The 21,769-nt window shown below is 43.3% G+C and overlaps 1 protein-coding gene across 4 annotated transcripts in view; it reads left to right on the top strand.

Annotated features, from left to right (window-relative positions):
• The first annotated feature begins 16,601 nt into the window (after positions 1 to 16,601).
• The window catches only part of LRRC1 (leucine rich repeat containing 1), a 127,055-nt gene continuing 121,887 nt past the window's right edge, over positions 16,602 to 21,769 (top strand). The window contains exon 1 of one of the 4 annotated variants that reach the window (XM_082347196.1): positions 16,602 to 16,916. In XM_082347196.1, the coding sequence (XP_082203322.1) occupies positions 16,716 to 16,916 (201 nt within the window). In that variant the 5' untranslated portion in view covers positions 16,602 to 16,715. Of the gene's footprint in view, positions 16,917 to 17,350; positions 17,673 to 21,769 lie in introns of those variants that run through there. The other 3 variants (XM_082347195.1, XM_082347193.1, XM_082347194.1) reach the window with 3 other exon arrangements.

Here is a 21,769-nt window from a genome sequence, read left to right as displayed (position 1 = left end):
ACTCACAGACATAGAGAACAGAGTTGTGGTTGACAAGGGGGAGGGGGAGGGATAGAGTGGGAGTTTGGGATTAGCAGATGCAAACTATTATATATAGAATGGATAAACAACAAGGTCTTACTGTATAGCACTGGGAACTATATTCAATCTCCTGTAATAAGCCATAATGGAAAAGAAAAAAAAATGTCAAAAAAAGAAATGTATGTTACCAAACTGAACACAGTTATATCAATACTTTATCATTTAGAACAATGATTCTCAACTGGAGACAATTTTGCCCCCCAGGGGACATTTGGTAATAACTGGAGACATTTTTGGATGTAACAGCTTGGGAGAGGGGTGCTACTGGCATCTAGCAGGTAGAGGCAGGGATGTTGGTAAACATTCTATAATGCACAGGACACCCTATACGACAAAGAGTTATCCAACCTAAAATGTTAATAGTGCCAAGGTGAAAAAACTCTGATTTCCAGATACAGACAGTGTGGCTCAAACCTGTCTTCTAGTTTCTAAAGTGAAATGTTTCATAGGTGTATGAACTGAGTTCTTGTTAAAAGAGGGCAAAAAATAAAAGTCACCACATGAAGCTTCTCTAAATTTCATAGGGATAGAGTTGGTGGCATTCAGCTGATGGTAATGTAATCACCACTTCTGACTTCATTTTGGAGCACAGAGCTTAATTATACATGACAGCACCCATGGTGAGAAAAGAAAATTGTCATGATGGTACAAGAAGACCACCTTGAAAAGTCCTGGAAAAGTTTTAACAACAAAAGTGGTAGCCAGTGGAAATCGAAGCAATTGACTGTCACCCTGTTCCTAAAACAGCTGAACCCTCCTGGAGGCAACTGCCATCAGCGTGCTGTGTCAAAAGGACCTTGTCAAGGAAAGGCTGTAATTGCCAGCAGGTTCCCTGGGCAAGAGGGCGAGAGAAAGAGCTGAAAATTTCCATCATTCTGTGAATTGCTGAAACACAGAGCACAAAGGGGAGGTGGACGTGACAGCTTTTAAGCAAACAGCTGTTCTAGGTGAGCTGGGAATAGAGCGACCCCGCAGATGTTTAATGAGTCCATAAGAAGACACTTTGCTCCATCCCACTAGATGTAGACGATTTTCACTAAGCATCACTGACTAGGTGTGCAAATGTTTCTGAGTAAAATGTCTTGCCATTTCTCTTGGTTGCCTATAAATACATTGGAAAATGTACCCCTTTGTAGAATTCTAGTCTGTTAGAAATAGAAGGAGGTAAAGAAACGAATGGTGGGTACTGTTTACTCCTGCACAGGACAGAAGAGAGAAGATTCTGAAAACCGGTGAGCGCACAAAACATCCGGAATCATTCACAAAACATCAGTGAATGGCAGGTACCTTCCCTTTCTTCCTCTACACTGAAAACACCCCCAATTCAGTGTTGCCTCAGTGTTCTTCCAGTAGATGATAAAGGATGGTAGGAAAGAAACTGGGAATGGGAGAAACGTGTCTGGTGGGACAGAGTTCTGGGGAGAAGCACATAGCTGGGGAACACCCCAGAATGGTTTCCAGAGGCTAATTTCCAAGGTCTGAAGGCGAGTGGCCAGGGATGGGGGTACATATGTCCCAACCGCCAGCCCAAGTGCAGCTCGGGCTAAATTAGAAAAGAGGACCCTTCCTCAAGAAGCTTTTCTGCTGTCTTCCAGAAAATTGTCATAATAATTACACAATCTACAGTGACTACTATGTCAGCCCCCCACCACTCGAGTTGCGCAAAGCACAATCTACAAAATCATAAAGAAGCAGCTTTGGTGAAAATAACAATGGTCATTAAAGTCTGAAATTTTAAAATTCAGGGGTTCTAGTTCATTCCCAGTTAACAAGAGAAAGCTCTTTCTTCCCAGAACAAAGCCAGCAAACAGATTTAGGAGAAAGGGTAGAACTAGAAAACGCATCATTTTTGCAGCTCTCATTTAAATAATCGATGTAGCCAAAGATCATCAATGAATGCTAAAACTACTAGGTGAAAGGTCACTGGAGAATAATATTTCCATGGTGCCTAAGTATCACCCTACAAATTACTTGTTTTATTTTAAAGAACCAAACATGTCTTTTTCTTTTTTCATTTAACTCCCCCAATATATTTTTACTTATTTATACACTGTATTCATTTACCATTGTGCTAATGTATTTCTAAAACACACACACACACGATACATCTAAAAGAGTGAGTTAGAATAAACAGAAAAAGGTACGAGGCAGGATCAAGATGGCAGAGTAGGAAGACCCTGAGCTCACCTCCTCGCATGGACACACCAAAACTATGACTCCATAGAGAGCAGCTCTCTCTGAAGACTAGGAGGACAACTCTTTCCGCAGCTAAGGATATAAAGACAAAAATCACATGGAGATGGGTAGGAGGGGCAGAAATGTGGTCTAGCTGGACCCACACCCCTGGTGAGGGGACCCACAAGCAGGAGGGGAAACCACAAAGGCGAGGTCCTCCCTTAGGAGAAAGGTGTTCAAGCCCCCCATTGGGCCCCTTGGCCCTGGAGACCTACACAGGGAAGACGAACCTGCATAACGCCTAGCTTTGAAAACTAGGGGTGCTTACGTATGGGAGGGCTGGGGAGCTGTGGGAAACTGAGACTCCACTCTTTTTTTAATCCTTCTTTAATTGAAGTGTAGTTGTTTTATAATGTTGTGTTAATCTCTGCTATATAGCAAAGTGACTCAGTTATACATATATATACATTCTTTTTTATATTCTTTTCCATTATGGTTTATCCCAAGATATTGAATAGAGTTCCCTGTGCTCTACAGTAGGACCTTGTTGTTTATCCATCCTATAGATAATAGTTTGCATCTGCTCATCTCAAACTCCCACTCCATCCTTCCCCCGCCCCCTCCCCCTTGGCAACCACAAGTGTGTTCTCTGTGTCTGTGGAGACTCCACTCTTGAAGGTTTCACAGCCATACTCACTGGCGCCAAGTCCCAGTGCAGAGGCAGCGGGTTGAAAAGTGCCTGTCCATGTGTGAAAAAGATTCGTTGACTACTTTTAGGGTGAGTGCCAAGGGGGCAAGGATCTGGTGGAACTTTTGCTAGGGACCGAATCACTGGTGGGTTCCCCCTCTACCTAGCTGGTGGGGTGCCACTTCTGGCTTTGGCCAGCCGCCTTGCCAGCACCGCGCGCCCCAGCGTTCCCCTGTGGACTCGCCCAGGCTGCACCCCTCCAAAGAGGCTCCCCACTCCCACCACACTCAGAAGGCAGCCTTGGAAGCCACCAATGCCCTGATCACCCTGGTTTAGGCAGCATGACCCCTTCTTTGGTCTTTCCAGCCCCTTTTCCTGCTTTAAAATCTCTCTCGCGGTTATTACTTTCCAAATGTACTCATGCTTTGTGTATGTAGATTTACTCTGTATATTATGTGTTGATTGCCTCTCTTGCCTTATTAGAACGGAAGCTCTGCGATGCTACCCTCGTGGAAGCGTGATGGTGCGCGATAAGTTTGCGTAGCGTTTGCTGAATGAAAGAGCTCATTGTGCATTCATGGAAGGACCGTGGGCCTGATGGTGTTAGGACAATAGGAAGATGGATAAAATGCAGCCTTTGCTGCTTGCAGACAGAGTCCGCATGCCTCCCTGAACTGTTCTCACAATCATTATCTCACAAACACAGACCTTTTGTTTTTATTCACCTTTCCCATTTCTCATATTCTAGTGTTTTGGTTTTTTTTTTTTCCGCCTCAACTCTCTCACCCAATTATTGTAGGGAAATAGTTTTCCCTCCCTTAAAAAAACAATCACTCTGACTAATGAGCATAAAAGGCAGTACTAGTAATTACATATTTATTAACAGAGGGGCAAATTTGAAGAGAAAACCATAATAATAGTATTATCAGTTGTGAACATCTATTAAGTGTCTGCCATATGCCTGACTCTCTGCCAAGCAGTTTCCATGCGTGGCCTCGTTGAATCAGTACCGATAAGGAAACTATGGCAGCAAGAAGTAACCTGTCCTGGTCATAGAACCAATAACTGGTCTGAACCCATGTCGCTCTGATACCAGAGCCAGAGCCGTCCCGGGGGGTAACAGAGGCTGTGCTGTTGTGTCTGATGTAACCCACATGGGGGTTTCCTCCATCCCCTCCCCACACCACCACCATTCATGTTCCTGCAGAGATTTGCTCACACCAGACTTCAGCTCTTATCACGTGAAATGTGAGGCATGTGTCTGGAAGGTGCAATCAGGTGCGTTTTTCACTCATTACCAGTGTCATTCATTGCAATTAGCGTAATAGAAGCAGGACCTTCATGTATATGTATCATATCTGCTCACAAACCAGAGTTCAAAACCAGCGTCTGCTACTTACTGGCGCTATAGAGTTGGGCAAATTATTATTATTGTTATTATTATTATTATTATTGACTGTGCCGTGGGGCTTGTGGGATCTTAGTTCCCTGACCAGGGACTGAACCTGTGTCCTCAGCAGTGAAAGCGCGGAGTCTTAATCGCCGAACCGCCAGGGAATTCCCTAGAGTCGGGCAAATTATTTAACCCTTTTGAACCTTAGGTTATGCATGTGTGATGTGGGGAGAACGTTTCCAGTGTTCCAGAGTAATGAGAATAACCTCAGATGTGTCTGTAAGGTGCCTGGCACACAGGACAACACAGCTGCTCCGTGAGCTGTGTCACCGTCCACATCTCTCCTGTCCCATCCCCTGCCTGCCTTGATTCTAACTCTTCCGCTGCACCTTATATAGCATTTCAGCTATGTTATGTGTTACCTGTCATGGTTTGAATTAGTCATCTATGGCTGAGCAACAAACTACTCCAAACTTAGCAGCCTAAAGCAATAAACATCTATCATCTCCAGGTTTCTGTGGGTCAGGGATCTGGGCACAGCTTCCTGGGTTGGTTCTGGCTCAGCCTCCCATTGAGATTGCAGTCAAGATGTCAGCTGACCTGCAGTCAACTCAAGGCTCAACTCGGGGAGAATCTGCTTCCAAGCTCACTTACGTGGCTGCTGACGTGTTTCAAGAGATCTGCTTCCAAGCTTCTTCAAGTGGGTGTCTCTGCAGGGCTGTCTCCCGCCATGGCACTGGCTTCCCCCAGAGCAGGCCACCTAAGACAGAAGGGGACAGGACACCTAAGATGGAAGCCATGGTCTTTTTATAATTGAATCTCAGAGGTGACATCCCATGACTTTTGCTGCCTTTTTATTCCTTAGAAGCAAGTCAATAAATGCAGCCAACACTCAAGAGGAGGGAATAATACAAGAACCTCTATTGTATACAGAGATGTGGAGATCATTGGGGCCATAAGAGAGTCTGCCTACAATGTGGTTTAGTCTCACAGGGCTAGCCTGGGGATTGTGATGTGTCCAGTTGTATTTCATCACTTTCATAGGAAAGTTAGTCCTGTCTTTCTGTAAGAGACTCACACCCTTTGGGAACAAAAACACTGCTAAGCAGCGTAACCGGCTGTATCAGAAGAGCTTCAACATACCCCACGAAATAATAACAATCATGACTTCTTTTGCATAGTGTTACAACTTATCACACCATCGCTACTTTCAATTCCCACTCTAAGCCTAATTATACATTTCCTCTGATCTGGTTTGTTTCTTAAGAACCATTTCCCCTTTGGCTGTCTCCCTGGTACATTTTCCACGTCCTCCTCTTTGGTCTACACACACACACACACACACACACACACACACACACACACACACTCCAGCTTCCTTCCTCAGGGAGCCCTAAAGATCAGGAAGGTAGTCATGGTGACATGTAAATACCACTCCCAGCCCACAGTGGGAAGGCAACTTGTTTATTATTCCCAACTAAGCCACAGTGTGCTCCAGTCACCTCCCCAGGGGGAAGTGTTCTGCCTTTGGATGATCTCGGCTCTTCTTCCCTCTTTTTCCTGCTGGCTGCCCCTTAGCCATGGCACTGCCTAGCTGCATTAGCCTCCCAAGAGGGAACCATGTAGATCAAATTTGACAGTTGCATCCTTTCAGGTTTCAAAGACAGATTATGTAAATACTAAACTATGTATGATGTAACTAGACAAACATATCATAAATACTAAATTAGTATTATAAATATTAACATTTTATTGTATTTTATTGTACAAGTAGAAAAACCTATCTTTTATATAAATACGACTTGCTTGGAGATTAAGAAGGTCAATCCAACAATTTGACACTTTGTGTTCTTCTGTTTCTAATAATTACTGAGAGTCTGTTTTATTAGGGACAGTGTTTAATTATTGGGCTGTCTGTGACAGCCAATCACTCTATTAAACTTAACAATTTCTGTTTTTGAAGTATTCTTTCTCAGTAAAGTAGAGAGAAATGAGGAGCCAGATGAACAGACAAAGAAAAGAATGTAAGGGACTATGAAAAGGTGAATATTCTGAGGCAAATAGATTTGATGATGACAGTTACATTGGGAAGAGGAAAAGTGATAATGGAAAAATGGAGATGCACTGGCTGTGAACCCTGAAAGAGAAATGTTTACAAAAATGAAAACGTGAAGGATCATTTCCTTATGATGGATTTTGTGCCATTTACTCTTGCGAAAAGGTATACTGAGCAGAACATTGTGCAGAAGAGGAATTATAGTCCTTTTAAAAGGAGTTGTCAGAGACCTTATATATAATACTTCGTCATCCCATCTGCTCTGGTTAGAGATGAGAAACAGGCACAGGAGAGATGAATCTTCTGATGTCCAGTGTTATTTTGTTGAAAAGCCAGGACTGAGACTCACTGAATTCCTAATTCAGTGGCTTTTATTAATAATTTTACTTTATGGTCTAGAAGAGAATTAGTTTAAGTTTTTCTTATAAATGTGAAGTTTGTTATTTTCTATATCACTTAAGACGTTTAAAAATATGAAACAAGCCTGTATAGCACAGGGAACTATATTCAATATCTTGTGATAAACCATAATGGAAAAGAATATGAAAAAGAATGTCTATATATGTATAACTGAATCACTTTGCTGTACAGCAGAAATTAACACAACATTGTAAGTCAACTATACTTCAATAAAATAAATTAAAAAAATATGAAACAAGCCTATCGAGTGAACTTTCCTTATACATTTTAGCAAGTTGTGCTTTTAATGTGAATTTTCCTCAATTCTTCTTACACAGCAGGTCTAAGAGAGATTCAAACTGTCTGGTGAACGTTCATGTTCTGATTGGCTCCGGACTTTCACAGAGTAATGTCTTCACTGTTAAGCACAGGTCTTGAATAATAATCATATTCAAGACTAATACAGTTATACTTAGCTTTGTGCATTAGATGTCTACCTACAAAATTGTATGAAACAATTTTTTTGGTAAGTAAAATTCAATTTCAATGCATTAAAATAATGATCCATTTAAATCCTGCAGTAAATCTTTTTTGGCAAAGCAACAAAATTGAGAAAAAGCATCTCCCCTTTGAAATTTGCTATAAGATTAGGTATCTTCATGCTTGATTTTCTTATAGCAGATATACTTGTAGTGTTGTCTTCCTACAAAGTGATTCAGCTTATCCAAATGATAGATTTATAATAATATTACTTACTGATATTTTCACACTAACATTTTAATTTTTTACCTCTTTTAAGGTGCCAGTAGAGTTAATAAAAAGAAATGTATTTGTTTACAAACTACTCAACATATTAAGAAAATAAAATTTTTTACAACAAGATAATGCTCTTTAGAAAGATTTCTTCCTTGTGTTTTGTGGGGGGAAACAGAAAAAAAAAGATTTGTTAGTTGATCCACTAATGGAAAATACTAAGAATAAATTAGAATTGAGGAGACCTCTAGATGGTTTCTGAAGTAAAGAAATATGATTGGATAAAATATAAATACTGTACTTTTAAATAAGTAAATAAATAAATAAATAAGACATATTTCTTTATTGTTTGATTAGTAATATAATTGGAAGATGAAAAATAAGCTACCTGGTATTCTTATACAGTTAAAAAGTGGGGTTTTTTTGGTAAATGTCAGCCTGGAAGTTCACAGCTATCTTTCTTTTCTTTAAGAAAGCTTCATTAGAGTCCCAGTCTAAGACAGCAATATAGGAGTCTCCTAAACTCACCTCCTTTTCTGGATACACTAAATCTATGGTTACACACAGAGCAATTCCCTCTAAAAGAAATCCAGAAACTAGTTGAGTGATGTCTGTACATTGGGCAAATGGGAAAATACCTATATTGAAATGAGTCTTGGCACACCCTCAATTACTGGGAGCCACTAAGAACAAAGAAGGCAGCTTGGACAATCACAAACGTTTCAGAGACAACAAATAGCTCAGGCCAGGCTGAGCAATAAGGTTAATCTCTCACACAAGACCACTCTGTGCAGACTGGGAGAGATGGCTGTTTTACCAAATGTGCAGAATTCAGCACAGAGAGTCAAAGAAAATGAAGAAAAAGAAGAGTATGTTCCAAACAAAGATATGATAAAACTCCAGAAACAGACCTTAATGAAATGTAAGTGATTTACCTGATAAAGAGTTCAAAATAATGGTCAGAAATATGCTTACTGAAGTCAAGAACGCAATGTATGAACAAAGTGAAAATTTCAACAAAGAGAGAATATAGCAAAGTACCAAAAAGAAAAAATAGAGCTGAAGAAAACAATAATTTAACTGAAACATTCAGTAGAGGAGTTCAATAGCAGACTAGATAAAGAAGAAGAAAAAAATTAGAGAATTCAAAGAAAGGGCAGAGAAACTCATCCAATCAGAAGAGCAAAAAGAAAAAAAAGAATGAGGGACTTATGGGAAAACATCAAGTGGACCAATATTCATATTATAGGGGTCCAGGAAGAGAAGAGAGAGAGAGAAATGGTCAGAAAACTTATTTGAAGAAACAACAGCTGAAAACTTTCCTAACCTGGGGAAGGAAATAGACATTCACATTAACAAACTAAGGCATAAAAATCATATGATTATCTCAATAGATGCAGAAAAAGAATGTGACAAAATTCAACATTCATTTATAATAAAAGCTCTCAAAGAACTGGGTATATAGGGCACATAGCTCAACATAATAAAGTCGATATATTATAAACCCACAGCTAACATAATATTCAATAGTGAAAAGCTGATTTTCCCTAAGATCCAGAACAAGACCAGATGCCCATTGTTGCCACTTTTATTCAATAGAGTATTAGAAGATCTAGCCAGAGCAAGTAGGCAAGAAAAAAAATAAATGGCATCCAAATCAGAAAGAAAGGTGTAAAACTATCTCTATTTGCAGATGACATGATATTATATAGATAGAAAACTCTAAAAACTCCACCAAAAACTGTTAGAACTAATAACAAATTTGGTACATTTTCAGGATACAAAATCAATAGACTAAAATCAGTTGTGTCTCTATTCATTGATAATGAACTATCAGAAAGAGAAATTAAGAAAGCAATCCCATTTACAATTGCATCAGAAAGAATGAAATACCTAGGAACAAAGTAGTGAAAAATCTGTACACTGAAAAAACATTGATTAAAGAAACTGAATGAGACACAAATAAATGGAAAGATATTTCATGTTCATGGATTTGAAAAATTATATTGTTAAAATGTCTATACTACCCAAAGCAATCTACAGAGTCAATGCAATCTGTATCAAAATTCCAATGGAATTTTTCACAGAAATAGAGCAAACAATCTTAAAATGTGTATGCAACCACAAAAAACCCTGAAAAGTCAAAGCAAACTTGAGAAAGAAGAATGAGGCTGAAGGCATCAAGTGTCCTAATTTCAAACTATATTACAAAGCTATAGTTATCAAAACAGTATGGTATTGGTATAAAAACAGACACATAGATCAAAGGAACAGAATACAGAGCCCAGAAATAAATCCATGGATATTTGGTCAATTGATTTACTACAATGGAGCCTAGAATATAAAATGGGGAAACAATAAACTCTTCAGTAAATGGTGCTGGGAAAACTGGAGAGCCACATGGAAAAGAATGAAACTGGACCCCTTTCTTATACCATACAAAAAAATCAAACAGAGAAAGATAAATACTACATAGTATCACTTACATGTGGAATCTGAAAAAAAGAGTCAAACTCATAGAAACAGAGAGTAGAAAGGTGGTTGCCAAGGGGCAGAGGGAAAAGAGTGAATTTGGTAAAAGGGCACAAACTTTCAGTTATAAGATGAATTATGTCTTATGAGCTAATGTAAAACATGGTGTCTATAGTTGATAACACTGTATTGTATAATTAAAATTTGCTAAGAAATTAGAACATAAATGCTCTTACCAAAAAAAAAAAGAAAAAAAAAGGAAAAGAAAGAAAGAGCTAAGTGTGTAAGGTAATGGATGTGTTAATTAACTATATGAAGGAATCCTTTCACAATGTGTACAAATCACCATGATATACACTTTAAATATCTTACAATTTTGTATGTCCATTATACCTTAATAAAACTGAAATTAAAAATAATCCTTATCAGTAACCTCACAACATTTTATTCTGACAGGGCTTAAAAGGTGTTATTTCTCCAATCAAGTTTACATCAATGTTATGGATGGTGCAAAATTCACTGGAGAAACATGACCTTTTCTAGGTTTATTCTAGTGAACTGATCAACACACTTTTATTAGCAGTGGTATTTGAATTGTCTGAATGACCCTGGTTGTTAGAAGGAACACAGTTCTGCTCATTGATATCTTTTTCTCTTATTTTTTATGCAGTAGGTCTTGGCTTTCAGTGAAGACTTAGTGTCCATAATACTTTAATTTATACTGTAGGCACCATAACTATAAAATAAGAGTGATATGAGAAAAGGATAATCTTTATGCTCTTCTTAAATCCTTTGTGGATCAAGGTGGAAAACAAATGAAGCAATAAATGAAGGCTCTGCATTTATCTAAATGACTAGAAAATACATTTTGATCAAGTGAGATGGTGTACGTTATGGCTCTTTAAACTAAAAAGCATTATACAAATGGAAATCATCGCCCCAACCTGAGGAAGCGTGCTCATGAGCCTCCTTTAGGCTTCGCCCCACGTGTTTCTGTTTACTGGAGAAGGAGGGTGTGAAACAGAGGTAGAGGAAAAGATGGATTCAGTGGTGGGTGCTATAGTTTGTACTGGGCTCCTCTGGTATAGTCTCTTTTATGTTGAAAACTTTACAGTCTAACTTCTCCCAATCCAATAATTTACATATTGTTTACCCAAATGGAGTACTCACAGGATAGGCTTTCTTTTGGCTGGTAACTGAGAAAAGAGTACTGACAGTGACTAATGCCTAATGTGTAGTTTTCTGGGGCACGGAAAGCTCTTTTGACTACATTAATACACAGTTTTCTTGACAGCTTTTGAGGGTGGCATTTTTCATCTCTTTTGCAGAAATAAAGAAAATGAATACTGGAGTTAATATGAATCACCCAACATTTCATCCCTGGTTAGCGGCAGATGCAAAAATTCAATGCAAAATTATGAGTTTTTTCCACCAGCCTACATGACAGACAGTGTTTGCTCATCTCCATCAAGGCAAAATGTTGTTCAATATTTGTCTCATCATGAGCACATTTATCAGATTGAGAAAAACAAAAGAGCAGATAAACTCAAACTGCTCATCTGTAACTTCTCTGAATGGAGGAGCAGTTTAAGTCTTCGTAATGTAAAATTTTAGACTGTTTACATACTATTACAACCTGTAAAGCTGAATGAATAAATGATTCTGATTAATAAAAAGCAGGGAATAGTGTTTTATCTTTAGTAATGACTGAGTGGGAAGGTTATCAGACCAACCTTCCCACAGATAACAATTATAATGTTGGACAAAATAGTAAGAAAAAACTATCTGAAGGTCCTGGAGAGTGACCAAAAGCAAGCGGAAACTGAAGGGGAGTCTACACTGGAAAGAGGAAATAACACTAGGTGAGGTTCTGTTTTCATGGTTTTAACAAGTGTAGCCACTATTCTCTACTGCACAGAACGGGTAATATTTCTTGTATAAATTAAAACAACTAATGTTTAGAGCAGTCTGACAGGGACGGGGTGACCACAGCAGTTGGGAAGTGAGAGGGGGAAACCTCAGAAAGGATTGAGTGACAGTGGATGCTCCAAATTCTGCATAAACTCTGCCCATATCTCTGGCTGACCTTTAATTATGCATGTGTAGTTCAGTTTTCAAGCATCTCAGTTAAGCATAAAATAACTCAACACAAAATTTCAGCTGCCATCCAGAAGAGAAGATAAAATGCTATAGACTGAATATGTGTCCCCCTAAGTTTATATTTTGAAATGTAATCCCCAATGTGATGGTATTTGGAGGCAGAGACTTTGGATGGTGCTTAGATCATGAGGGTGGCACCCTCATGAACAGGATTAGTGCCCTTATAGTAGAGACTCCAGAGAGCTTCCGCGTTCCCTTGTACTGTGTGAGGACACAGTGAAAAGACGATCATTTGTGAACCAGGAAGCAGGTCCTCACCTGACATCATATCTACTGGTGCCTTGATCTTGGACTTCCCAGCCTCCAGAACTGTGAGAAATAAATTTCTGTTGTTTATAAATCACTTAGTATACGGTAGTTTTGTTATAGCAGCCTGAATGGACTAAGGCACAAGAGTTTGGAGTTTGAGTTCATCCAAGCTGACTGTGTGCTAAAACAAAACAAAACAAAATAAAATTAGATCTCTTTGGAGTAATATAACAGAATCCAGAGACTCTATCATTCACAATGTCTAGGATACAATTCAAAATTACTAAGCATAGGAAGAGACAGGAAAATGTGACCCACATTTAAATAAAAGGCACTAAATGGGTTAAACATTTCAAATAAAATATAAGAGATGGGGGATAGAATATTAATGTATAGTAACAGGAAATCCAAGAGATTTTAGAGTGGTGACTTTGGTTCTGATTACAAAGGTGGCTGAATTCTAAACTAATTTACCCATGAGATTGTGTAGGCTCTCAGGCTTCTTGAATGATTTGGGTGTCTTTCCTTTACAGCAAGGAGGTATAATCTCTAGAAAATATCTTTAAATTCAAGTTTGGGGAAGCAGAGGTTTAGGTCTGAGTGCTCCCTCTCCCAGAGTGCTTTGCGATTCTTATGAAAATTTCTCCCAGCATTGCATTGCATATGATAAGATTTAATTTGCCTATTTGATTTGCATATAAATACCTCAGAGGGTCACTTTATAGGACAATAAAGATCAGCCTGTCTAGATTAAGAAAAAAATACTACTATGACTGTTATAATTTCCTTGATAATTGTCTCTAGTAAGGCTGAAATCTCTGTCTTGTTCCTTTTTGTCTCCTCAGTAAATTGATCAGTGACTGGCACATAGCGGCCACTCAATAAATAAATAACACAACATTACTTGGCCCTGGATGTAATTTACAACTGCATGTTGGGTACATTTACCTGTATACTATTTGTTAACTTTTAAAATTAATTTTATTGATGTATACATTTTAGACAATAAAAGGTTCCCATTTTAAGTGCACAGTTTGATGAGTTTAATAAATGTACACACCCATGTAACAACCACAATCAAGATGTAGAATATTTCCATTATCCCAAAAAGTTTCCTCATGCCTTTTGCCATCAATCTTTCTATCCACATCTCTTCCCCAATCCCTGGCTGCAGGTACCCAGTGATCTAGGTTGTACCACTTATACTAGTTTGCATTTTCTAGAATTTATATGTATATAAAAGGAATCATACAGTATATACTCTTTTGTGTCTGGCTTTTTTGCTAAGCATGCTGTTTGTGAAATTCATCCACATTGTTACAAGTATTAGTAACATTAGAAAAGTAGTAGAAAAGGAACAAACTTCTTTTTATTGTTGTTATTCCATTGTTTCAGTGTAGTATTTCATTTATTTGTTGATGACTATTTGGATGGTTTCCAGTTTTTGGCTATCTTTAACAAAATTCCTATCAACATTTGTAAACAAGCTTTTGTACGGAAATACCCAGGGGTAGAATGGCTGGATCATTAAGGTAGGTATATGTTTATAAAAAAACTTAAAAATTGTTTTCCCAAAGTGGTTTTATCATTTTACACCCCCACCAGCAAAGCCTGAGTTCCAGTTGCTCCATATTAGTAACATTTGAAACTGTCAATCTTTTTCTTTTTAGTCATTCTAGTGGATGGGGGTGGTGTCTCCCTTTAAAATTCACATGCTCAAACCTCTGAATCCCCATTTTACCCCATCTTACCAGCTATCACATTGGACTTTCACTTTAAAAGAAATGAATGACAACCATCATAGTCTAAAAATTAATAATAGGACAACAACAACACCATTAATGGAGAATTTATCATTCTTAACCTTAGAGTATAAGCTTCATGAGGACAAGACCTATCTGCAGCACCATGTGTGGAGCGTGGTAAGTACATTTACTAGTTATCTGTTGCTGTGTAACAAATTACACCAAATCTTAGCAGCTTAAAATAACAAACATTTGTTTCACACAGTTTCTGAGAGTTTGGAATCCAGGAGCAGCTTAGTTGAGTGGTCCTGGATCATGGTCTATCACGAGGTTGCACTTAGGGGATTGGCTGGTTCTACAGTCATTTGAAGGAGTGACTGAGACTGGAGGGTTGGCTTCCAAGATTACTCACTCACATAGCTATGGGCAAGACTGTCGTGTGGGTCTCTCTATTGGGTTGCTCAACACGGCAGCTGGTTTCTCCAAAGTGAGTGACCCCCAAAACAAAGATAGACGTTGATTACACAGACAAACCAGTACATAGTGAATATTTACTGATTGAACAGATGTGTGCCTGACACTATGCTAAGCGTTTTACTTACACCATCTTATTTAATCCTGATAACAACCCGTGGACCATTGTCCTCATTTGTGCTGATAAAACTGAGGCTTATAAAAGTGAAGCAACCTGTTCAACAAAGCTATTAGGTGGCAGAGCCAGAGTTGAAAGTCAGACCTCTCTAGCCCCAGTGGATGTGAAAAATGGTTCACACTGAAAATGAATTGCCTTATTCCAAAAAAATTAGATTTCTATGGTCGTTTAAATTTTGTTTGAGTCCAAATCATATACATATGGGGAAAGAAACTAGAAATTATATCAGTAGGGAAACCCCCAAACTCTTCAGGAGGATAAAGAATTGCTTCCCTAATTCTCCACTTGGCAAAGTGTTTTCATTTTTTCTCTCTTACCAGACTAATGTTTCAGATTCTTGGCAGATCTTTGAAATGAGGAAAGTCAAGAATTCTGCCACTGACTTTCCAAAGAGCCAAGACAAGCTGGTCATTCAGTGTACATATGGAACTATGGTAGTTGCAGGGGTCTACAGAGCAAGTGAGACAGTACCTGATGTCCAAGAGGTCACAGTCTTTTGGGGATTAAGGTGATACAAAAATAACCTAACACAGGGAAGTATAAGTGCCATGGAGAGGCACACAGGGAATGCTTCTTGAGGTTTGAATTTTTTAAAAAGATCAGCCACATTTTAAAGACACATTTGGTGTTTATTATAATAATCTAGTGTGATAATCTCTGGAAGTCAATAGAAGATTAAGATGGGGGGCCAGGCCTTCTTTATTTTTATTATTATTTTTAAGCAGCTGGAAAACTTACAAGGCCAGTGACTTGCTTACCATTCCAGACCCAGGCTCTCAGGCAGGAACCACAGTCTTCCACTAAAGGTGGCACAAAGTGGGTGTCTGGAATTCAAGAATGAAGGAAGAGTGACTAAGGTTCAAAGTCCGGGTAACCTCCCTTGAGAATGTAGGAATCAAGCCAGGACAAACAAAAGACAAGGTGGAGTGGGTAGGGCAGTGGAGTTTAGGGATTGATTTGAATTAGAGTTAAGGTGATAATGCTAGGGTAGAAACAGACAAGGCAATGGTACTTGGACCCATCCTCACCCACTGGGAAGTGAAAAGCTGTCCTAGTAGAGTTGAAATGATGAAATGTTCCCCTCCCCACTCACCCCAGGAAAACTGTCTGGTGCACGGTTGGAACTGAGACCACATATGCCTTGCAAAAATTAGTTTCAGACCCAGATTTGCTTTGGCCATGGAGCACACTCAGCTTTCAGTCTTCTGCAGAAACGTGGATTCATGGCTCCAGATTTTAGCAGTTTGGGGGCAGTAGTGGGGGTGGAAGAGCCTGGGTGGTGTCTACTCAGAGGTCACAGGCCCAGTTCACTTGAAGCAGAAGGTGTGAGGACAGAAGGTGGCCAGGTGGGGGGTCAGAGTAGACCCCGAAAAAACAATCCATAAATGTGATTGGTTTTCACCTGGTCAGCAACCCTTTGCGAAGGAGCCAGTTCGGTTATTTGGAGATAGGAAGAGGGTCAGTTCAGGGTTCTGGTCCTAGTCCCTTGATACGAATCAGGGGCAAGGGAATGGTCATTATCACCCAGTAGTGAGCCTCCTGGGTCCTCCCCAGCTACTGCTTGGGCTGCAATCTACCGTTTGCAAGAGACTGGGTGTTGGTGCAGAAACGCAGGAGCCGGATGGAGGATGCTTAGCTGGCAGCCCCCACGCGACCTGTCCCACCTCTCCCGCTCCTCCCTCCTCACCTGTCCAGGCTAGTCGCCAGGGACCAACATCTGGCCAGGCTGGAACGGGCTCAGAAACTAATCTTTGCCAGCTCGTTTTTGTATGTGGGCTTCTGATGGGGTGCATCCACATCTGTGAGAATCTCGCAGACTCTCTGACGCCTATGCTGGTGGTTTGCGGAGAGGGATCTCCTATTACTGTGTACAGAGACGGTGATTACTGAGGATGCTACACAGCCTGCAGGCGGTGCCCGAGGACCAGGGGCAGGGCAGGGGCCGGGGTGCCGTGCGGGGCCGGGGGCAGCCCGCTCTCGGGGGGTGTTGGAGCAGCGCGCTCGCAAGTGGCCAAGAAAGTCGCAGCCAGGGCGGTGGAGGCACCTCAAAACCACACGGAACCTTGGGACTCCGGCCGCCCACGGCGCGCAAGGTACGCTTCGGGGCGGTCCCGCCTGACCCCGGAAGGGAAAGTGGTTTTGGGGAAGGGGAGCGAGGAGAGCGAGTTAAGTAAAAGTAAAAACAAAGTTATTCTGCTTCCCCCGGGCTGCTTCGCCCCTGCCTCCTCTTTGCCCCGGGCTCCTTCAGAGGAGCTCCCTCCGATGCCGCGACACTCCCTGGGTCCCAGCCTGAGTAGGGGGACCGCGAGCGCCTGACCGCTGCTACCCCGACCCTCCGGATCCAGGTCGCCGCGAAAACCCGGAGCGGAGCATCCCTCGGGCGGGAGCCGCCCTGGGCGCGAGCCCACTGGCGCGCATGCTCAGTCGTGCGGCGGCGGCGAGTAGGAAGCTCAGCGCGGCGCTGGCGGCTGCGGCGCGGCCGGAGGGTGGGAGGGGCGCAGCGGCGGGCGGGCGGGGGCGCGGGGCTGGGGGGGGTTTGCTCTCGCCCGAGGTTCCTGGGCGCTTTTGGGAGCGTGGAGCCCGGCGCGAGGTGTGAGCGAGCACTGGGGCCAACGAGCGCGGGGTGGGCGGCGGGCGGAGCGGGCGGGGAGCCTGGGTCTCCGCGGCTCGGGACCCGGCGGCGGGCGGCGATGTTCCACTGCATCCCCCTGTGGCGGTGCAACCGTCATGTGGAGACCATCGACAAGCGCCACTGCTCGCTAGTCTACGTCCCCGAGGAGATCTACCGCTACGCCCGCAGCCTGGAGGAGCTGCTGCTGGACGCCAACCAGCTCCGCGAGCTGCCGGAGGTGAGTGTCCAGCCTCACCTGCGCGCCGCGCTGGGGGAGCGCGGCCGGGCCCCGCCAGCCTCGCCCCCTCCTCTTCCCCCCACCCCGTCCCCTCCTCTCCCCTTCCCTCCCCTCTCGCCCCCCCTTCCACCTCGGGACCCGGCAGGCAGGTCCCGCGGGAACCACGTCTACGTTCATTCACCTGCTTCTTCCTCCCATACTCCTCCCCCTCCCCCTCCCGAAAAGTTCCTTTTCTTTCTATACAAAGCGACTTGCTATTTTCTGAGTAGTCGCTGTAGCTTGTGCAGTTGGGAAAACGTTCTGTGCCGATATGTAGTTTATATACATATCTAGGTACTAGCGCCCGCCACTTGTGACCGGGCAGGTGAGGAGCCAGGTGGCCGGGGCCGTTCCCGGCTGGAAGGACCGAGCGCGGCATTCGGCTCTCGGGGCGGTCTCCTTGTCTCGCATTCCCCGATCGCTGGTCGGGGCGCCTTTTCCCTTCGGCCTGGACTGGGCCGGGAGGAGGTGGGCAGCGCGCTAGCAAGCCGCGCTATCTCGGCATCTTCCGAAGAATGTGCTCCGGGCCTTATCGCGGGTGGGCCGTGCCGGGAAGAGCCGTAGCTGCCCGGGCTCCGGGACCGGCCGTGGGGGGCGGGGCAGGAGGCGGGCTGCGCCCGCGGAGCTGTGGGCAAGTGCCCTGGTGCCCTGCCTGCGTGGACCTGTTGCGTGGAAGGAGCCGCGGTGAACGTCAGCAGAGGCTCTGCCGGGTGGGCCAGCCTTGCAGCCGCCGCTCCCAGAGCGTCCAGGTTCAGCCTGCTGACTTCTGCCCTTGCAGTGATGAGTTACCTCTTCCGAGTTGTTTATGTAAATTAATCACCCTGCCGCGGCCAGACTTGTCAAGAGACACATGCTGATTGTGCTTTAATGGAGGGTCGGGGACTGCGAACTTTTACCCTTCGAGCTTGCCCGGGGAACTTAGTTTGAGTAAGCCTGAAGGAGGAAGGTAGCCCAAATCTAGGGCTGTGCAGGAAGTCGGGGCAATTAATCCGAAGGTGTGCAGGAAGTAGGGAGGCTGCTGGCAGGCGAGAGAGGACCTGAAGGCCCGAGCGTTGGAACTCAGACGTCTTGCTGGACCCTTTGTTAACGCAAAGCCAAGACGTGGTCACAGAACCGCTCACGAGTCAAATGTTCTGGCATGTTAGAATGACCCGATTTGTCCTCCAGCCCGATAGAGTGTTTTAAACAGCAGAACTGTGTTTTTCTCAACATTTCAAGTGTTGTTATTCTTCTTGGATTAACTTTCCTTGGTCTGCGTAGAATTGATTGGATGGTTTGCTGTGTGCAATGCGGGGTGGGGGGGGGCGGTGATTATCCTCACTAGGATCTTTGCAAAGCCCCCCAGGCTTTATTTAGCTTAGAAGCAGAAAAGCCATCCAGTTCCCTCCGGCATTTATTATTTTGCGAGCATTTTCAAACACATGGTTTTATCTGGCGTTTAGCTTCCTTAAATTTGACTTAAAAGTCATGAGCTCACTTACTGCTTTAAGTTATAATAAGTTTTAGACATTGCTACTGCCAGGAATATAGAATACTGTATGTAATTTAATACTTTTCAAGGGCTTCAGCATGAAGTTATTAAAGCTTGAGTGAAAAGCTGTTGGACTAGAAATGTTTCAGTGCTCTTTGTGGTGTTTTTGTTTGTTTGTTTTCTTTTGTAGAGCTGGAAGATTTCCTGTGACTGGATTGGCTTTTCACTCCCTTCTGCAAAGTTTGTGGGTTTTTCTGTAATGTTGGGGGATTCAGCTTGGTATGGGAAATTGTGGGGTTTGGATGTGTCAGGTATTTCTACTGATTCTAAATGGAAACTTCTCAGAAGCTCAAAATACAGTCTGATAACCCTCAGTAAATATGGTGATAAACAAGCTTTTCAAAGGCTAGAAGTGGTCTTGCATATGGGTAATTGCTCTTACAGCTCTTAAAGTAGTTTCATAGTTTTCAAGTTGTGTAAAATCTCTTTCTCCCTGACTTTTTGTGTGCCTGGGTGTGTACAAGCCAGACTCCAGCAACCGCCTTCAAAACACGGATGTTTCATTCACAGTCTTTGCTTGGGCATCCGTTGTCTCCCGTCTGAGTTCTGCATAACTCATTACCGCTGCTCACTGCAGTCCTGGCCCCCTCCCCCAGCCCCTGTCTTCTTACCTGCCACGTCACCAGTGGGCCTCTTCTGCGGACAAACCTCCAAGGTCCTCGTGGTGGTGGCCATACCTGCATTATGTTCTCGTCTCCGCGATTCATTTGCAGCCAAAGGGGAAGCCTGCATCCCCCAACCCCAAAAGCAAAAGTACACATGCTCCCCAGCCTTCAGCACTGAGAAAAGCATCTCCTCTCCCTGAAAGTCTGCAGCCTCTGATTTGCTCCAATCCCCTTGTTTTCCACATTGAGACTCAGGATTGAAGTGACTTTCAGGGCTGTCCAGCTGGTGTGATGCAGTTGCTATGGCCGGCCCCTGCCCGCCCCGCCCCCCCAGCTCTCCCCTTTCATGCATCTGCCAACTGAGCAGGAATCTGGACTATTGGGCTTCTCACCTCCATCAGACCCTCAGTTGTTTAGCCCCTCCTGGTTTACCCCTGTCATGAAAGCTTGGCCTCAGTAGAGCCTTTATTGACCCTCCAGGATTTGCTAGTTGTGGGGCATACAGAGATTAAAGAAGGTTTAATCAGCAGCTTTGTGGGGAGACAGTGACTTTAGTACAGGTGTGGTGGGTGTGGTTGGAGCGGCACTGCAGTTATCAGACGCCACTGTGGTTACTGACCTAATCTGCCGACCTTTTGCTGAACCCGCATCACCGTCCTCAGCAGTGGCCCCACCCTGTGAGGCTCTCATGGCTGCAGGGGACTTAGAGCCCTCACCTTTGGCCTCACCACCCCTTCCCATCCTCCAGCTGGTCCCCTCCCCCAGCCCCATCCCTTTGGGGTGTGTGTTAACAGGGACACCTCGAGGTGCCCCCTTGGGAGCACGAGCTCGGCGTCCAGTGGGTCCTGCTGAGTAAACCCCTGTTTATCTGTTGAATGAAGGCTGCTGAGTCTGATGCAGATCTTTCTCCTCTGCTGCCTTCTCGTCCCTTGAAGCTCATCACTGCTCCAGCATCTGTCTTTCTCTAATGGAGTCAGAGAATAATCCAGGTCTTCAGAAGTGAAGGTCATCCACCTGGTGCGGTTGTTTTGTCTTCCTCTCCTGCCTTCCTCTCTGTGTTCCTGATGACATCAGTTTTCCCCTCAATGTGCACTATGCTCAGATACCTTCAAACATGTGTTTGCTGTGGTCTCTCTAGACCATTGCAGGGCCTGGTCTACTAGGCAGCAGACACTTGGAGTGAATGCTCTCAAGCCTCTCTAGGTTAAAAAGTTGAGTTTCATCCTGTCACCTCCTCTTAGAGTTCAGTCAGTCCTTCCGTGATTGCCAGATGACATTATCTCAGATACCTGCCCCTGCCCTTCCTTCTTTCTCGTATCCTGCTTTTTTTTTTTCCCTAGCCCTTAGAACGTTCATCACCCCCTGATTCCAGACTGTGTCCTTGCTTGCTCGTTCTTTGTCTCCTCAGCCAGAACTTAAGCTCCATGCCAGCAGGGGGGTTTTTGTCTGTGGCTGAACCTAGGACAGTATCTGGGGCACAGTGGGCATGCCTGTTGCCTGGATGAGTCCTTACGTGCTGTCACGGGGAGACAGCCCTGTTTCTTCGCCATCGTGATTGCCTGTCCCACACCTGACTTGTGCTGTGCACTGGTCTATTGGAATTAGTAAAGACACAGATGTTCAGAATTCAGTGGTCCTGTCCTGCCTATCTTTGTTCTCCATCTCTTCTATGCTGGACGCTTTTTTATTTTGGCCGTGCGTGAGGCTTGTGGGATCTTAGTTCCCCAACCAGGGATTGAATCTGGGCCCCCGGCAGTGAAAGCACCAAATCCTAACCTCTGGACCACCAGGGAATTCCCTCGTGCTGGACACTTTTGACCGCCTTGTCTTTTTGAAATAATCTTCATGCCTTGTAAACATAATTCCTGTGTAACGAGACTTCAACTTCTTCGCCTGTGATCTGTTGAGAGGATATCCATCCC

Source organism: Balaenoptera borealis (genome assembly GCF_965194805.1).
Source record: "Balaenoptera borealis genome assembly, chromosome: 12".
Lineage (NCBI taxonomy): Eukaryota > Metazoa > Chordata > Mammalia > Artiodactyla > Balaenopteridae > Balaenoptera > Balaenoptera borealis.
This window is presented reverse-complemented; position numbering and strand designations above follow the sequence as displayed.